At 38.9% G+C, this 17,139-nt stretch overlaps 3 protein-coding genes and 2 non-coding genes across 7 annotated transcripts in view; 1 reads left to right on the top strand and 4 right to left on the bottom strand.

The window, feature by feature from the left end:
• Positions 1-34: 34 nt before the first annotated feature.
• Positions 35-2,125, bottom strand: LOC101291041. Of its 3 annotated transcripts, none has more exons than XR_184470.1 (4): positions 2,010-2,125; positions 1,828-1,923; positions 942-1,091; positions 35-343 (listed from the first exon to the last, which is right to left on the bottom strand). It is a non-coding gene; the product is annotated as an uncharacterized LOC101291041 (transcript). The 3 variants fall into 3 exon arrangements; XR_184471.1 differs by having other exon boundaries at positions 1,998-2,125; XR_184472.1 differs by lacking the exon at positions 35-343 and adding an exon at positions 535-807 and having other exon boundaries at positions 2,010-2,124.
• A 1,308-nt stretch (positions 2,126-3,433) lies between these two features.
• On the top strand, positions 3,434-7,924 carry LOC101291421. The gene is made up of 8 exons (XM_004296735.1): positions 3,434-3,729; positions 4,304-4,717; positions 5,110-5,230; positions 5,403-5,715; positions 6,463-6,535; positions 7,050-7,140; positions 7,222-7,301; positions 7,449-7,924. Exons 1-8 carry the CDS (start codon positions 3,676-3,678, stop codon positions 7,584-7,586), a joined length of 1,284 nt encoding a protein of 427 aa, XP_004296783.1. The 5' UTR covers positions 3,434-3,675; the 3' UTR covers positions 7,587-7,924.
• On the bottom strand, positions 7,873-12,871 carry LOC101304379. Its single transcript, XM_004298045.1, has 9 exons — positions 12,721-12,871; positions 12,242-12,556; positions 11,944-12,000; positions 9,419-11,742; positions 9,046-9,336; positions 8,899-8,979; positions 8,569-8,680; positions 8,419-8,485; positions 7,873-8,271 (listed from the first exon to the last, which is right to left on the bottom strand). Exons 1-9 carry the CDS (start codon positions 12,785-12,787, stop codon positions 8,178-8,180), a joined length of 3,408 nt encoding a protein of 1,135 aa, XP_004298093.1. The 5' UTR covers positions 12,788-12,871; the 3' UTR covers positions 7,873-8,177.
• A 203-nt stretch (positions 12,872-13,074) lies between these two features.
• TRNAP-UGG lies at positions 13,075-13,146 on the bottom strand. The gene has a single exon. It is a non-coding gene; the product is annotated as a tRNA-Pro (tRNA).
• A 2,491-nt stretch (positions 13,147-15,637) lies between these two features.
• LOC101304668 overlaps positions 15,638-17,139 on the bottom strand; it is a gene marked incomplete at its 5' end in the record, with an annotated part of 22,485 nt that continues 20,983 nt past the window's right edge. The window contains one exon of the mRNA XM_004298046.1: positions 15,638-16,691. Within this exon, the coding sequence (XP_004298094.1) occupies positions 15,918-16,691 (774 nt within the window). The remainder of the gene's footprint in view (positions 16,692-17,139) is intronic.

The raw sequence follows: 17,139 nt of genomic DNA on the forward strand, positions 1-17,139 counted from the left end.
CTCTTTTGTTTGGAATGTTACGAAAATGTGAGTTGGCGGGTAAATATAAAATTTCTAGTTTCTCAGATAGATCAGTGTTCTACAACAGGGATATATGATACAAAAAATCATTAAAACCCAAGTTACGGGAATGTGTTTTCTTCCATGAACACTGCACTGAGGATCGACCTTCTGTATTCAAAACAATATATTGAAAAACTGTGTTTTTCCCATGACAAGAATAATAGAAATTACAAAACTTCAAATGGAATGAAACAATTGTTTAGGATGATCAAGGCCACCTCCCACTTGTCCTACTTTGGAAGTATGTCTCAAAAACTATCCTGCGTGAGTAATCTTCTTCCTGAAGAGCACAAGAAAACAGTTTCACTTGTTATTGCAGAAAACTAACGTGCACAGAATGTTCTGCAGTACCCTAGTGTAATAACTAAACCACAAATACAGGTTGAGCTAAAAACAGCCGTTCTATGAAAAAAGATTCGAGTTATGTTGTACTTTATCCCTGCCTGGCAAATTCAAGCTGAGCTCATTTAGACAGATTATAATCCTCTCGGATATCATTCAACTTTTGTACAAGTGATATTAGTTCAAAACTTCAAAATACTCATTTACGAAAAAAAATAGGCAAACCAAAAAGAACAAAATCTGTGATGTATATTATTATGATTCCTTGAAGCAAAACAGTGCAGATGACACCCCAAGCAAAATGGTTCTCTCTCTTTTTCTTCTTTCTTTGTTTCCTTTTTGCAGAAGAACCCCAAACAAAGGTTTTGGAAGTTGATTCATCCACACCACTGGAAATAATGCCTACAATGCATTATGAATCCTGAATACGGATGGATACACAACTAAAAACAATTAACATTTTCAATATTTTAGCTGTGCCAAGCAGATGGATAGGCCTCTACAAAGTACTATAGATTCTCTAACTACCAACTAACCTTTTTGAGAACAAGCCCATCTAACTTAGGATTCTTTCTTTGCTTCTACATCATGATTTCTCCAAGGATTGAGAGCTTCTCTGACCGCCTGAGCCTCTGGTGAACTCTCCCAAGCCCGTTTTTCAGACTCCAGAACTGTTACTTTATCATCTTCATGTATGAAAGAAGGAACCACGAATTAGATTAAGCAAGAAACAAATAGAATATCATATGAGACTATGAGAGACTGTAAAGCAGCTCTTACACAATGTGTTGGAGAAAGTTTATCTAAATCATAACAAACAACTTAGGGATGCATTTGGTCAAAACATTAGTATCATAAGGGAGACCTGAGTTGATTGAGGGGTGGATCCGAAAAAATCAACAGGGCAGAATAGGGGTTGCAACATAAGTTGTAGAAATTATTGAGCGGAGACTATTGTCAATATTCAGTATCCAGGTTTATCGTTCCTCAAAATTACTTGAGAGTGACTATTACCATTGGTTATTGAATGATTGCCTTTGAACACAAGTGACGATTCAAAGGATCCAAAACATCACTAAAACCCATGTCATTGAAACCTTATCAATGTTAGGTTCAACCAGTAATGCACCACTTAAACCCAATTCTTATACAATGCCATCTGAGGCACGTTCAAAATATCCTACAGCAGTCATGAACAACTTCTATAGGCACACTGTAATCGATCCACATTAGGAAGGAACAAGCTTTCATGATAAATCTACAACATTTCATACGCTGACATATAAATTGAAGCTAACAATTTCTATATTATTCATCATAAACTCAACTCTATCATTCCCTACCAAGCAGTAAAATAGAGAATACAAATTGAGAAGAAGACAATAACAAAAAGGGTAACGATGAAAAGGAGAGTTCTCACACAGAAGCCGGTTTTAATCATGAAGAACTCCATGGAAGCTCCAATCAGAGCCGACCCAAATGCGATCTTCAAATACCAATCAAGAAACTTCATATTCACTGCAAAATACACAAACCCAAATAAGAAGTCGGAAATTGAAAGCAAGAGGCAGTAGCAGAGCAAAGAGATTTACAGAGCTCCAGACCAGAGTAAGCCAAGTTCCGGGGAGAGCCAACGAAAAGCGGGCTTCGGGTTTTGGAGTGCGGACTCGGAGCTATAAGCAAGCAAATGGGTAGTTACTAGTTAGGCACTTGTGCCCCCTTTAATTTGATCATCTTTAAGACTTTTATTGACGTATTTTTTTTTTTTTTTTTTTTTTTTTGAGAAAATTATTAAGAGGTTCATTTAACAAGAAAACACATTAAACATCTTCTTACCCCGTTACTCGTTAGAGCACATTTAAGTTCAAAATTCTATTCAGATTGGGATGATTTACTAAGAACAATGCACTCAAAACACTTTAAATAAGGTAAGGTATTACATTTGATTGATGCCTCGAATTGGGTTAAGATCAATGTCCTCAAAATGAAATGCTTTGTGTTCGACTTCTTATGGGTTATGAACTCTGTTAAGGGTTCAACTTGATCAACATGAATAGTGGAGATTTAAACTCGAATTGCAGCTTTGTTGGACTTTGAACGCGAATGTGAATGCCTTCCCCTTGAAGATTTTTACCAACTCAATAACTTATTGCCCACTTATAGGGGTTGCTTAGTTAGTTATCTAGTCATAAGTATAATATCATTTTTACTTGATGGTATAATATAATGCAACCTTTATAACAAAATCCGAACTAACACGGGCCGCAACCTCTTCAATGACATGTTCACTTGGAATAAGAATAGATATGAAGGGAACTATTACAGTATATGATGTTTTTTGTGTTTGCTAACATATAAGTGTGTGAATGGTTTCATACATTTACTAACATATGTAGGTATGCGAATGATTCCAATGTGTTTGATTCATGTTTTTACTAACATATGTAGGTATGTGAATGATTCCAATATATTTGATTCATGCGCTTGCTCACATACATAGGTATTAAAACAATGTGATTACCAACTCATTTCAAGGAACTAATTCTTGAACAGTTCACTTGATGAGTTTAGAACTCATTATTTCGATCTCTGTTTCACTTGTCAAATATTCATAACTTTCTCCATTCATGTTAACTCGGGTTCGTAATGTCTTTTATTTGAAGGGAACAACGTGCAACTTAAACACGATCTACGCTCAAAAATTTACTTGTAAAAAGTAACAGAAATTACGTTCATTCTTGTTTTCTTTTGGAGAGAACCCATCTCCGGTAATGAATTAGAAATCAGGTGGCAAGTATAATGTGGTGGACCTGCTCATAACTTCATGTAGACCATTTGTCCTACTCTCCTCAGCCGCGCACAAACTCCACTCGCCGGTCATCCGCCCCTGCTTTGGGACAAGGAATCATGACATAAAAGCGAGTACGCAGATCAATTATAGTCGCGCAGGTATGGAAATCGAATGCGGCAACGAGACGAAAGCCTTTTATGACCATGAAAACAAAGTCCTCGTCTTCTTCTTCTTCTTGGTCTTGTTTGTGTGAAGAGACCAGTGTCTCCTCTTGGAAATTCTCCTGTTCTTTTCTCCTCTTCTATACAATTTCCATTATTCCCTCTCCGTTATCATTATACTAATCAAATAGATAGTTGGATAAAAACCTCAAAGAAACAATTCTCATGTTCTTCAACTACTTCAATCCCTCCACTCGCTTCTGCTGTTAAAAAGTTTCACTCTTTTTTCTTTGGGAGCTTGTGTTGGGTTTGTTAGCAATGCAAGCGACTCAAGGAGTGAGTAATGGAGTTACAGAAGCTCCTGCTGCTCAGGTTTGTGGGTTTCTTTCTATATTTGGATGATTTCTTCACTTGTTTGTGGTTTTGGAGTTACAATTTGTGGGAGCTGGGTGGATGCAACATGTGCTTTGTTCTTGATTTGGGTTCTGGGTTTCTGTTTGTAGCTCAAAAGACCAACTGGGTTCTCCAGTTTTACCATGATTTGGGTACTGCTTTATTGATTGGAGCTGGATCCTAGTTCCTTTTGGATTTGGTGGTAGGATTTCAGATATCTGAATGAATAAGGGCCAATGTTCATTTCTTCTGGCTTTCAAGTCTCTTATGGAAACTTTACATTCTTTTGTGCCGTGCTTTATTAGTCTTTGTAGATCTTGGTTCATTGGTTGTCATATGTAAAAGTGATGATTGCTTTACTGCTACTTTCCTTATTGAGCAGATAGGTTGTTTTGGATATCTATACTCATTTGAGCTGAATTCTGCACTTGACATATTCTTCTGTTATTGTACTCACCCGGGTTGTGTTTGCATAACATGTTTGAATTCACTTTGATGATTTGATGATCATAAATCTTATGACTTACTGCTAAGATACTTGGTTTTTATGCAGGCTGGTGCTGAGAATCTGAAGTCCATACAGGAAGAAGGTGGAGAATCGGGACATAGTGGAAGACGCCCTGATATATCACTTCAAATACCCCCAAGGCATGCAGGGTTTGGCAGTAGCCGAAGCGGGAAGGGTTTACTCCAGTCTCAAGGTTCCTCTAAGGGTAGTCCACTATCAGGAGGCTTGTTCCGGGCTTTAAGCTTCAAGAAGAAAGGCACATTGCCGGATGGTGAGAGAAGTTCCCTCCTTAATTCAGACTCCAATACAGCTCCTGGAAGTCCAGTAGTGAACAATAATGGACCAGCATTTTCTTGGACAAAGTGTGCCTCTCTTCCTGTTACACCAGCATCAAATATCTCACCATCCATATCTACACCTGCTTCTGCAAGGACGTATAACGAAAGGCACAAGGCACATGTAAGTGGTCATGCAGTCTATCATTTTGCACATCCCTAGTTTTTTAGATTTCACATGCTTATTTGCACTTGAAGATATACAAAAATATGACAATAGTATTCAGTCATTAATGAGAATTCCACTCTCACAATCACGCTTGCCTAAACAAATATTGTCACGTAAAACAAACCTAGTTTATGCTTTTCCTTTTTTTTTTTTTTGTCTGAACAAGTTTCAGAGTTTACAAGGTACCTCTTAATCATGCTGTATGATTATTCACGTCAATACATCTATATTGTTGTGCTTCTTTGATTTCTTTTCTCATTATATTTGTGAATCCAGAAGTCATCAGATTTCCAAAAAAGAAGGAACAAGAAAAAGTATCTGAGACTGTTGTGGTTAATTTTGTGCAGAAAGAGAATGTGAAGCCTACAGTTTCAAGGTCTCTGTCCGTGCCTGGACGGAATATTGTTATTGTCAGATCCATATCTTTTTCTGCTCGAAATGAGAACATCGAAACAGATCCTAGTGATGGTATGTAGTAAACTTATCCTTATAATTCCTTATTCATTCTGCATGTGTTACTTGTCTATTTGCATAGGTAAACATTCGATGTTTTTAAGGTTTATTGATGGGGACAGAATTTTTGTAAAAGAGGATTTCTCTGCCAATAACCACTCTAACTTTGTTTTTTGGCATATCTCAGATCAAATAACTCCGGTTCCAGTCGAGGCTGAAGATGAAGAAATTCCTGAAGAAGAAGCAGTATGTAGGATTTGTTTTGATGAATGTGAAGAACAAAACACTCTCAAAATGGAATGCAGTTGCAAAGGTGCTCTCAGACTTGTACATGAACAGTGTGCAATTAAGTGGTTTAGCACAAGAGGAAACAGGACATGTGAGGTATGTGGGCAGGAGGTTCAGAATTTACCTGTAACCTTGCTGCGGGTGCAGAGTTCTGTTCAAAGGGCCAGCGGACAGAACCAAAATCAACAGAGTCTGCATCCAGAAACAATAAGGTGACACAAGAATCTGGTATTGAAATTACTTTATTTATAAATATGAGATACATTTAGAGATTCATGTTGTCACGACCATATTAGGTTTTACATAAAGGTGTGGATGAAAACCCAAATAGAAACCTATTTTGAAGTATCTGTTGCTGTTCAGTCATGATTGAACAGTCTTTAATAGAATCTCCAATAGATATATCCAATTTAAGTGCTAGAGGATCCAAATAATCTGTTAAAAAGAATTTAACGAGGATCCAAATTATACTCTGATTGTTATTAATATTGGGACCTTAGTGAAAGTACTGTCTTGAGTTCCTACCAGCCATAAATATCTTACCATGTGTTCTAACCAAAGTAGATTTTCTATAGGTACAGAGGTTTGGGTTGTCTTTTTTCTTGCATAGGCTTGTGGCTTGTCCATGTAAGAGAACTTTCTAAGATTTACATGAGTGATAACCCTGGCATGAGAAGAGTGAGTTCAGGCATACTAGGGCTAGGATTGTGAGAGGTTTCATTCATTCACAAATATGATCTCTATTCCTCTATAAAATAAAAAATAAAATTTTAACCATCAGCAATGATTTACAGTAAGCAGATAATGTCTTCTGTAGGGTTTATTCTCATGCAAGTCATCCTCTAATGAATGGCTGAGTTCCGTTTTTTTCAAGCATATGATAGTCATAAATTTTTAATTTTTTTTAAAAAAATAAAAAAAAAAACTTTTAATAGCTAAATAAATCATATCTTGTGCAGTGCATGGCAGGACTTCGTAATACTGGTATTAATTAGCACAATATGCTATTTCTTCTTCCTTGAGCAACTACTGGTATGTCCATTCATCTATGAAGATAATTTAAGAAAAAAGAATTTGTCTCCAACTAAACTAAAAGTTGATGCGTCTCCTCATGAATTGGATGATCTGATCACAATATAAAATCAAAAGATAATAATTTGCTTCGGCATAAAGTAACCATATCAAGCATTATCTGTGCTTCTTTCTTTCTTTCTTTTTTTCTTTCTTTTGATCGTTTAGTATGTTGTTCTTATATGTAATATAGTTTTTGTTTTTTGGTTTAATGAAAAGTTAATTCAATTTGGTTTAATTATTTGTAATGCCATGTCAATTTCCATGTCATTCAAACATTAAATCCTGACCATAGAACATTTTTAAATCTAATGGCTTAAAAACGTTGTAAAAATTTGTGTTAAATATGAACCGGACCAAATATATTAGGAAATACAAGGTCCCAAAAGCACACAGTGAAGCAGAGGGACTGAAATGTAGCTGGTTATTAGTAGCATATATAGAAACGCTAATCCTATTTGTTCTCGTTATGCAGATCCGGGACTTGAAAGCTCAAGCTATTGTAGTTGCAGCACCATTTGCATTTACATTGGGTCTCTTAGCATCCATATTCGCCATTGTCCTTGGTATAATTAAGCCTAAGAAATTATTAGTGGTATACCCTATAAGTCTATAACAGTCTCACTATTTTCTTGTTTAATATTCAGCAATCAAGGAGTATATATGGACATATGCAGCTCTCGAGTTTGGCCTTGTAGCACTCTCCGTGCACCTTTTCTATTCTACAGTAAGTGTTTCTCCTCCAATGAGTATAGAATTTTCCCTATAGAATATTTAGTTAAATTGCCAAGTTATTTGGTACATCAAACTCTTGCTACTTTGGGTATCAAGAACATACACATATTAACTAATGCTATTCATTTTCTTTTCCCAGTTTCATCTGCCAGCCATATATTCAATACTGCTTGCATCAGTAGTGGGTTTTGGGATATCAATGAGCCTCAACTCATTGTATATGCAGTACTTCAGTTGGAGAGTTCAAGTTGCTCAGAACAACTCTAGCCCAGTATGATTGAATCCTGGTAGTAACAAGGCTAGCATGTAGCATTGTGTTGGTCGATCAATTATCAATACAATAATGTAAATTTCTTACTAGTAGATTTGATCAAGTGTACACGTTTTTGTTTAATGAAAGATGTTGCACTGAATCAATGAGCATGTGTCCCTCGATTATATTTCATCATTTGTAGTCCTTGCGGTTTGCTTCTTATTAAAACTAGTCATTGCTTTTGTGACTGTGGAGCTCCGACTAAATACTTGAGAAAACCTCATGTAAGAACCATGACTCCAAGGCATGTATAAAATAATCTCTTTTGGAACTCTTATTGAAGGGTAGAACAAACTAACTAGTATACACTCCAGTATATGTTCACATCCCTTGATCCATTATGCACTAGCTACATAACCCCAATATAGGAGTACTACAAGGAAAAGAGAAATTACACATTTTCGGTTATATACAGCATAACTACTTTTTTACATGGAAATACAAAGATAACATAACTTGAATATGAATGCAGACCAACCTCGTACCTAACAAATATGGCCAAGGAGAAACTGGAAATCTGAGGAAGGATATTAATAAATAGAGGTACCACCTTATTTATTTTTTGGACACTGGCTGGAACTTATTGCCATCTTTCCTCAACCATATGGTAGACCGGGTTTTCTTAACTTGATCAGTAAAAAGGCGATGTCTGTCAACAGAATAAAATTGCAAGTTTGTTAGACCATTTTTACCAGTCTTTAGGCAAAAGGGTGAAACAAACAACGCTAAATATGAACACTGCGAATCAAAACCAAATTGGCACATATAATTGTTTTATCAGTTGCATGCAACTAACCTTTCAAATTCCAGCCTTTGAGTAACAATCCCATTCAATACCAGCTCTGAGCTGTAAACTGCAGCTCCTGCAAGAATAAAACAGTGTCACAAAAATCTGTTTTCCTATTCTTATAATACTTGGGTTGACAAATGAAATTTCTCTTAATACCTTTTTCAAGTAAAGGCACACAAATTTCATAATCTTCTTCGCAAGATAGAACCAACAGATTATCTGGAATCTGATTAGCCGTCAAAGCAGATCTGCCAATTCTCTCCACTGCCTAGTGAACATTTCAAACAAGAACAACTTAGTTTGCTGGAACTAGTGGGAAGAGAGATCAAGTAAGACCAGGATAAAACCACACACACACATATGTATATCTATAAACAGAGTATAGTTTCTATGTTTTCTGCAAACACGAATTTGTAGACACAGAAAAACACTCTTACAACATCCAAGATAAATTGACCTGTCTTTGAAGATTAAATAAGCCTGTACCTGGCCATTGACTGCTTTAACCAGACTCGAAATCGTTTCTTTACCAGGCTTTGTATTTGGGGTGATAAAGACTTTCCGATCCTGCAAAATCTACGTGTTAATGGAAAATACAGAACAAGTAACTAATCTATCCGCCAACACCAACACCGACACAAACTTAAGATTTACCTTTAAAAGTGGATATTGGCATGCATGTGCCAGTGAAGCTGGCATGCTAAATCCAAACTCCTTCTCCTTTTTAGAATCCCTTAGTATGTAATTTTTCTCGTCAATGAAGCAGTTAGCTTGTCCACAGCTCTCTAGCCATAAATGTGTGACCACTGGTTTCCCAGTAGCTATAGCTTCTAACATATTCCTTGTTCGCACAAACTGATCTGCTACGAAGTGTGTGGCATCTGTCATAGAGGATGCAACAGAAACTCCTAGTCGGCCCAAAACCTGCGAGACAAACAACATACAATCAGATTACTTCGGACCAGCTTGCATAGTTACTGAATAGCTAATTGAACTCAGAAAGTACCTTTTTCTGCCGCTTAATTATGTCCTCATCCAAGTGGTGACTATATAGTACTCGAACATCAGTCATGTCTCTCCTCCTCCTTAAATCCTTTGATGCTGAAGTTGGTTCATACTCAAGTGAACTCAAGTCACGAAGTTCTTTCAAAAGGCTCGGCCTTGATAGGCTCCTCTTGCATGACTGTTTGAAATATTCATTACCCATACAAACAGGAGACGCATCATTCACAACCACCTTATTGTGGTTAACCGGAGTATTACATGCTGCATCGGATTGTTGACAGCTACCTTTCTGACGTGGGGATTCATCCCTCATTTTAACAGAAGAGGGTGTTGCATCATGCAACCTGTCAGGGACCCAAACAGTCTTCTCCACAATTATCTTCTCTGAGATTGTTTTCCCATCGTTATGAGAAGAATTACAATGAGGGGGAGCACCATCACAACCTCCTTTGTCTAAGTTTTTCTGTGCAAAATTTTCTTCCAAATTCTTATTTACAAGAGATCCACGTGTGGAAGATCGTGTTTCTCTTTTAAACGTATTATCAACAGTAGTGCTTCTAGCATCCTGTGACCTCTTGCGCCTAGTGCCATAGTTTCCAAATTTCTGTGGCTGAATAGATGGCTCAGATGGAACATCTAAGTTACCAGGGCCATGAACCTTGCTGGACAAAATTCGCCGAGATCTTTGTCCTCTAGGAAAGCTTAACCCATCCAACTTGACACCGTTACCAACAGCTTCAAAATTAACATCTGCATGCTCGTTTTGGTTTTGTTTTGTGTTTCCAACCCTGCTAGCTTGATTCAGACCCAGCTTTGAAGAGTTTTCACTCAACTGAACACCAGCAACATCCTCCATCACATTGTTAGACTCGTCTCCACAATCACTGGATGGATTTTCAGCTTCATTGAACTGATTCACCAGCATAGACTGCCTAGTTCGACATGCAATGGGTGTAAAGGTACCACCATGTTGTAAATTCTGTTTTTTAGATCCTTCTGTGCCTCGATCAATGGAAACAGACAGTGTTCTCTCTGAGACTTTCCTCTGACTGATATTTACGTGTTTTGCAGCACGTGACTCGGCCTTCTTTGATTTTATTATCACCAATGCAGATTCATGCCGCTTCCTGGCATTCTTAGAATTTTCCAGAGGTGCTATTGAGGAATCTTCAATTGAGTTAGGATCAACCCTCCTTGTTTTCTTGGCTTGTTGGGATTTTCGGGAATCAACCCCTGCATCAGAAAGGTGTGCTCTTTTTCGAGAAGGGGGTTTCTTCACACTTGTGTTCTTGCTCTTTTCTCCCATTGAACCTTCAGGTGAGTTTCTGTGAATAGCATTATTGACCTCACAATTGGAAATTCCTTCACCGTTGAATAAGGCTTCCATAGCTTCAGCAGCTATTTGAGTATCAAAACCTACATTTAGCATTTCAGGCACCTGGGGCTTATTAACATGAGCATCCAACTGTCCTCTAGTGGAGCACATATTGAACTGTTCATCAAACTCATTAGTGAGATTCCTTTTGTGTCTCATTTCATCTTCACATTCCATCACCTCACTGGCTTTTGAATTCTGCACCAACAATTTGGAATCAGAATGAACTGCACCAACTTTCTTGTTCTTTCCCTGTAAGGTTTGTTTGTTATCATGCGGCTCGTCCGCTCTGTTCCTTTTCACTTTCCAAGGTTGGGGAAGAGATTTCGACCCATGACTTCCACCACTAAAGAAGTCTGTCCTTTTCCGGCGAAACAATTCACCTCCTCCTTCATCCTCACGATTATCATCCCACTCATAAATGCCTGCATCTGTAACTAAGCTTATCTCATTGGCTTTCTTCGCCAATATTTGTGGCCCTTTTGCACTTGAGACAACTTTTGTAATTTTCTTAGAACTCTTTCTGCACTCTCCTTCTTTATCAAACTCCTCAACATTATCTTGGAGAAACTTATCCACAAAATTGAGAGCATTAGCCTGTGATAACTCTCCAGGTTCTTGAGAATCAGCATAGCTTAACCCTGCCAAATCACAAGAAGGCAACTGAAGCAAGTCTTCACATTCTTCAAAACTATTACTCTCATGAGGAAACTCCTCAATTTCAGCTTCTGGATTGTCAGTAAAAAGTTTTCTCACTGTTGAACTGCAAACCCTTGAACTTTTTACTTTATCATTGTTCCGACCCATATCATTTCCCTGATTGTCTTCCTCACCACCTACAGTTGTAAGGTGCTCCAAAGAATAACGAGACCCACTGTTGTTCCGAGCCGCTAGACCAGAGGCCCGCAAGGATGCTGCTCGGACAGAAGTGAAATGCATGCGCACATATCCTGAAAAAAAGTGCCAGACATAAAATTTTAAAAGCCCACATTGATATAATAGGTTACTAATCATTTATATCCAAGCTTTTTCAAGGAATTATTTTATACATCACAAAGATCATTGAATCAACAAACTACAACACAACTTCTGATAAGAGAAAATGCATTTGCACAAAAAAAAAGAAAAAGAAAGAGAGAGACAGTACATACCAGATTTCAGTTCTGGGGACTCTTCAACCACAGGTGTTGTAGTAGAAACATGAAGCCCTAAGAGACAAAAATCCAACTATACGATCAAAAAAAGCCAATAGTATTATGATGCACAAGTTAAAGGTGAAGAGTGAAAGCTTTGTTTCACTTCTAAACTCTTACACATTAACAAAAATGCCAAAACGAAAGGATGATATCCCATTATGAATTATGAAAAGAAATCTCTATCCTATAACAAAAACAGCGGCGCATCGATAATCAAACACTAATATTCTTAACTAGTATAAAGACGCCGCACCTGCATTATGTTCTTCATCGACCAAACGACTCTCTTGCTGCATCAGCCTCTTCTCACGGCATTGAGTTCTCTCCTCAACCACCAACTCCCCCTCACCTCTTCTCATGGACACCTCCTCCTCGACATCCAAAAGCTGAGTGGCATCCGAGTCCTCCCCTTCACTGTCACTAACAACCCGATCATCCAAATCCAGTAACTGAGTCTCCATGTCCCCAATGCAGTCCAACAGCTGAGTCTCGCCGCCGAGATCCATCACTTGGGTTTCACCGGCAAGACACACCGCTTGTGTATCATCCTCAATAACCTCAGTATCGTCTAAAATCATCATCACAAACCAATCAAAAACCTCCAAGAACAGATTTTTATCACGAAAAACACAACAACATTGAATTGGTCAATGAACCCAGAATCAGAATGGATTTGTTGACCACGAATTAGAGAGTGATTACAGTAAAGGAGGAAGCTTTAAGAAGATTTACCAGAATCGAGAGGTGGATTGGTCTTGATCGGCGCGATTTCATAATCGGCGTGGCAGAGAGAACCCATTGCGACTCAAACCCTAAATTGGAAGCAGTGAAATTTGACAATAATGATGGGTTAAAAGGGAGAGTAGGGTTTTTGGTAAGTGGAGGGAAAATTTGGAGGGAAAAAAATTTGCGGTTTGGTTTTTGGGAAGAAAGCTCTCTACTCTAGGTTTGTTTCTTCTTGTTCACACTCAGACTTTGGTCTTTCTGTTGTCTGAAACGCTGCGTTTTATTGGATAACTACAAAAACTGGAATGATGAAAACGCTGCGTTTTGGATGTATAAGATTTCAAATTTGAAAAAAAGACCGGGGCATTCCGAGAATCGAACTCGGGACCTCTCGCACCCAAAGCGAGAATCATACCACTAGACCAAATGCCCTCGATGTCAAGTCTGCCCTGGTACATATACTATATAAGTTAATTTCTGAAAAGAAGGAACGAGAAGTTGTTTGTTGTTGATGATCTTGAACACCGGCAATCTGACTCTGTTAAAAAGGTGGTATCAACGACCATCTTTGGATTCTAACTCGACAATTAACAAGAGTGATGTTGATAAACAAGAAGATTGAAGTCTTGCAAAACCAAGTCCTGCTATGTGCAACAAAAGGGTGGAATGCCTCTCAGTAGTCAGTAGAGCAGCTGTGGCATTCACAAATGGAAAGGTTTCAAATTAAGGACCCTATCTCGAGTAAGTTTGTTGTCACAACTCTCACAAGCATTGCTAGTAAAGTCTTTTGCTACTTTTAGGTCTCGTTTGGTTCGCGGAAAAAAAAGTAGTTCTTTTATCTTTCCTACGGGAAGGGAGGAAATAAAATTTCCCGATGAATTTTCATTCCGATATTTGGTAACATAAGAAAAATCATCGTTGTTAATTAAAATAACAAAATAATATATTGTGAATAATAAATACAACGAAATGAGATGGGAAAGTGGTTCCTATGGATTTTGGAATGAACAATTTTCCCTCACATTTTCCCAACCTTGAGGAAAGTATTTCATTTTCTTCAGCATTCCCAAATGCAGGAAATAAACAACTTTCATTTCTTGGTAGTTACTTTTCATGAACCAAATGAAGCCTTGTAAGTTAGGGCATTTGTTGAAGCTGGAGGATCAGTGAACGTGCAGATTCCTTTAGCATGAGCAGTACTCCTCTTGGCCAATATGTTAGCGACTATGTTCCTCTCCTGATGAATGTGCTTCAATTGTAAAACCTCAAACTCATGCATGAGTCTTTTGTAATTCATAGCAAAGGTTCCCAAAGGATGCACCTCAACATGCAAATGAAAACCCTATTCTCTCTACCGTGTCTCCTCATTTTGGCACTCTCGCCGCCTCCCCTTGAAGGCGTCGAATCCAGCGGCTCCCATCGAAAGCTAACCTCAGGGCACATCTGCCATTCTATTGCTTCTCCTTATTCAATCCACCTACCACATCCCTTTGCTTGGACAGTTAGACACGATGGAGACGTCCTTAAGGCTAGGCATCCATCTTGGTTCTAGGGGCTGTTAGATGGTGAGATCAGAGTGTTGCTAGAGGTGGGAGTGCTGATCTCGCCAGTTATGCGATGGTGGTTGCGATGGTGGCTATGGTGGTGTTGCACGGTGTTTGTGGATGTAGATAGTGGTGCGACATGGCGGATCATGGTTGGAATTGTTGACGGCGGGTCGACAGGGTTGGATGCCGGAGCCGACAATGGTTGTCTTTGCAAGGAAGCAGAGATCTACTCTTTTGGGTTCCATCATGGCTCAAGTTTGGATTCATTTGGTATGGTTCTAGATTTGGGATCCAGGTATCACTCAACTAAATTGTCATGGATCTAAGGTCTACCTATGGCTCCGCCAGCCAGAGTTTAAACTCCGAGCACATTCCCTGGCAAAGGAGAGTAGAATGAGCCTGGGTCAATGGATCTTGGTTTTAAGAAGGTGTGTTCGTTTTGGACTTTTGAAGATCTTGTAGTTGTTATATGTGTGGCAGACTCTTTACTGTTTTATAGTATTTTCGTACACCAATGAGGTCCGTAGGCAAATTTATTCGTTTAACTGTTTATTTCGAGTTATGTAACAATTACTGGGTTAAGATTGTCTACTAGTAGTGTAGCTCATCATTCCGTTAGCTATAGGCTTCTTCTTGTTTGGCTTGTATTCGCTCCAGAACATATGTTGGATGTCTCTATGTTCAATTGTTGTCGATCTTATTAATAAAGTTTTCCTTATATTCAAAAAAAAAGAAAAGAAGAAAAAAAAAAAAAAAAAAAAGGGCACTTGAAATTAGATTAACTAAGACACCCCGTTCAGATTTTACCTCCAACTTCATGAGGTTTAGACCGAGCACCAACTGAAGGCCATGAAACAGACCCCAGGCTTCAGCTTGAAGGACCTCACAAATTCCAATGTCAACTATAAAACCACCACACCGATACAGTTGGATACTTGGACAGACCAAGAACAAAGCGCTAGCAAGGGAAGAACTGCCGACGTTTAGACTAAAGACGGATCCCATCCCTACTGCAACCAAACGCCTTTTGTCACCAACATCTCCATTTCAGACTTGCATTTTATATTGAAATTAATGAAGGAGAATTCGTATTAGACTGAAAACTGAGCACATAATTGATGTACATCATAACCTACAGTCCTACACTCAGAAGAAGGTAGCAGTTCATATACATGGGCACTGCCTCAGCTACGGCTTTAAACAAAATTTCTTTTCCTCCACCACTACAAAACTTTGCTCTCGCTTTTACCTATTTTACACGACTTTCATTTCAAATACTCAGTCTTAAGCTTTCATCATCCACCAAATAATGAGGTTAAACAAAATGCAAGGCAGAGGACGAAACTTACACATCCCAAATGCTTAAAACAGAGAATGAGGTTAAGAAATAAACGGGCATGATAAATAAAATTAGCTTCAAGTGAAATACTAATTTCTAAACAGACAATAGTGAAGCTACCACACCCAGGAGGGCATAACAGGTCTACACTGTTGTGGGCACTAAAGACGTCATAAATTACATAAGCTCTATCTACTTTGATAACTAAATAGCGTATGATACCCGTGTATTAAGGGCGAATCAATCCTTGAATACTGAATAGCTTATATTACATATTTCTGCTCTAACAAGCTGTACAAAGTTCTGAGGTTAGACACTCACTCAGCTTCTGGCGGTGCCACTGAGTTACTGACCGGTTCCTCAGACGAAACTTCAGGCCGTGCCATGGAGCTACCCACTGGTTCCTCAGACGATAACTTCACATCTTTAACCTCCTGCACTGTTGCCGATGGTGGCATATCCGTGTCTTTGGACATATTTCTTGGCAACATCTCACAAACCTGAGAAACGTCACCTGCTTTAGCTTCAGTTTCAGCCTCCTGTGCTCTTGACGATGGTTGCAAATCCATGTTCTCAGACTCTGGCAGTGTTATACGAACCCGAGAAGCCTCACCAGTTGTTGAAGACGGCTGTATATCCATGTTGTCGGACTCCAGCAAAGTCTCACAAACTGGAGAATCATCACCAACTTTAGCTTCAGATTTTGACCCATGTGTCGCTGAAGATGGCTGCAAATCCATGTTCCCCAACTCTTGCGATGTCAAATCCATGTTTTCGGACTCTGGCAATGCATCACACACTTGGGATGCCTCATCAACTTTAGCTTCAGATTCCGACTTATGTGCTGTCGAAGATGGCTGTAAATCCAGCTGTACGGACTCCGGCAACGTCTCACTAACCAGAGAAACATCACCAGCTTTAGCTTCAGACTGTGACTCATGTCCTGTCGGAGGTGGCTGCAAATCCATGCTTTTGGATTCCAGCGGTGTCACACAGACCTGAGATGCATCACCAACTTGAGTTTCATATTCCTGTGTAATTGAGGATGGCGGCAAATCCACATTTACAGGCTCCGGAAATGTCTCACGAACCTGAGATACATCACCCATTTATTAAAAGATAGTTTCGAGGGATTGAGATGCAAAAGGTGTCATTTATCAATGTACATGATTAAAAGTTCAACATATACCTAATCTCTCAATCCTACTACTTCCTTTAATCACTTCTATTTTCATTTAACTTGATTACACAGTATACGTCATGGCAATAGAATAATTTCCAATTAAATATATATATATAGAGGCATTCTCAGGTGCGGACGCCCGCACCGTTTTACTGTGCGGATTTCCGTCCGTTCGACACCGTACGGCGCCGTGCGAGGGCACGCCTCCACCTCAGCGGACTCCAGCAGCTTCCCCGACCACTTTCCATCCCCGGCGAGTCCGCCGAATTCCAGTTTTACGGCGAGATCGACTTTATTTTAAGTTTTGGGTGATCTCGCCGGAAAACTGGAAAAGAATGGACTCGCCGGGGATGGAA

The sequence above is a fragment of the Fragaria vesca genome, linkage group LG4, assembly GCF_000184155.1.
Source record: "Fragaria vesca subsp. vesca linkage group LG4, FraVesHawaii_1.0, whole genome shotgun sequence".
Lineage (NCBI taxonomy): Eukaryota > Viridiplantae > Streptophyta > Magnoliopsida > Rosales > Rosaceae > Fragaria > Fragaria vesca.

Bases quoted from the DNA above. Each gene is read 5' to 3' on its own strand.
- LOC101291421 (XM_004296735.1), top strand. From the start codon at position 3,676: ATGCAAGCGACTCAAGGAGTGAGTAATGGAGTTACAGAAGCTCCTGCT. The intron at 5,716-6,462 runs GTGACACAAGAA...TATCTTGTGCAG, and splicing joins CTGCATCCAGAAACAATAAG to TGCATGGCAGGACTTCGTAA. The intron at 6,536-7,049 runs GTATGTCCATTC...CTCGTTATGCAG, and splicing joins TCTTCCTTGAGCAACTACTG to ATCCGGGACTTGAAAGCTCA.
- LOC101304379 (XM_004298045.1), bottom strand. From the start codon at position 12,787: ATGGGTTCTCTCTGCCACGCCGATTATGAAATCGCGCCGATCAAGACC. The intron at 12,557-12,720 runs GTAAATCTTCTT...TGATGATTTTAG, and splicing joins CAATCCACCTCTCGATTCTG to ACGATACTGAGGTTATTGAG. The intron at 8,486-8,568 runs GTATTAAGAGAA...TTATTCTTGCAG, and splicing joins TGTGCCTTTACTTGAAAAAG to GAGCTGCAGTTTACAGCTCA.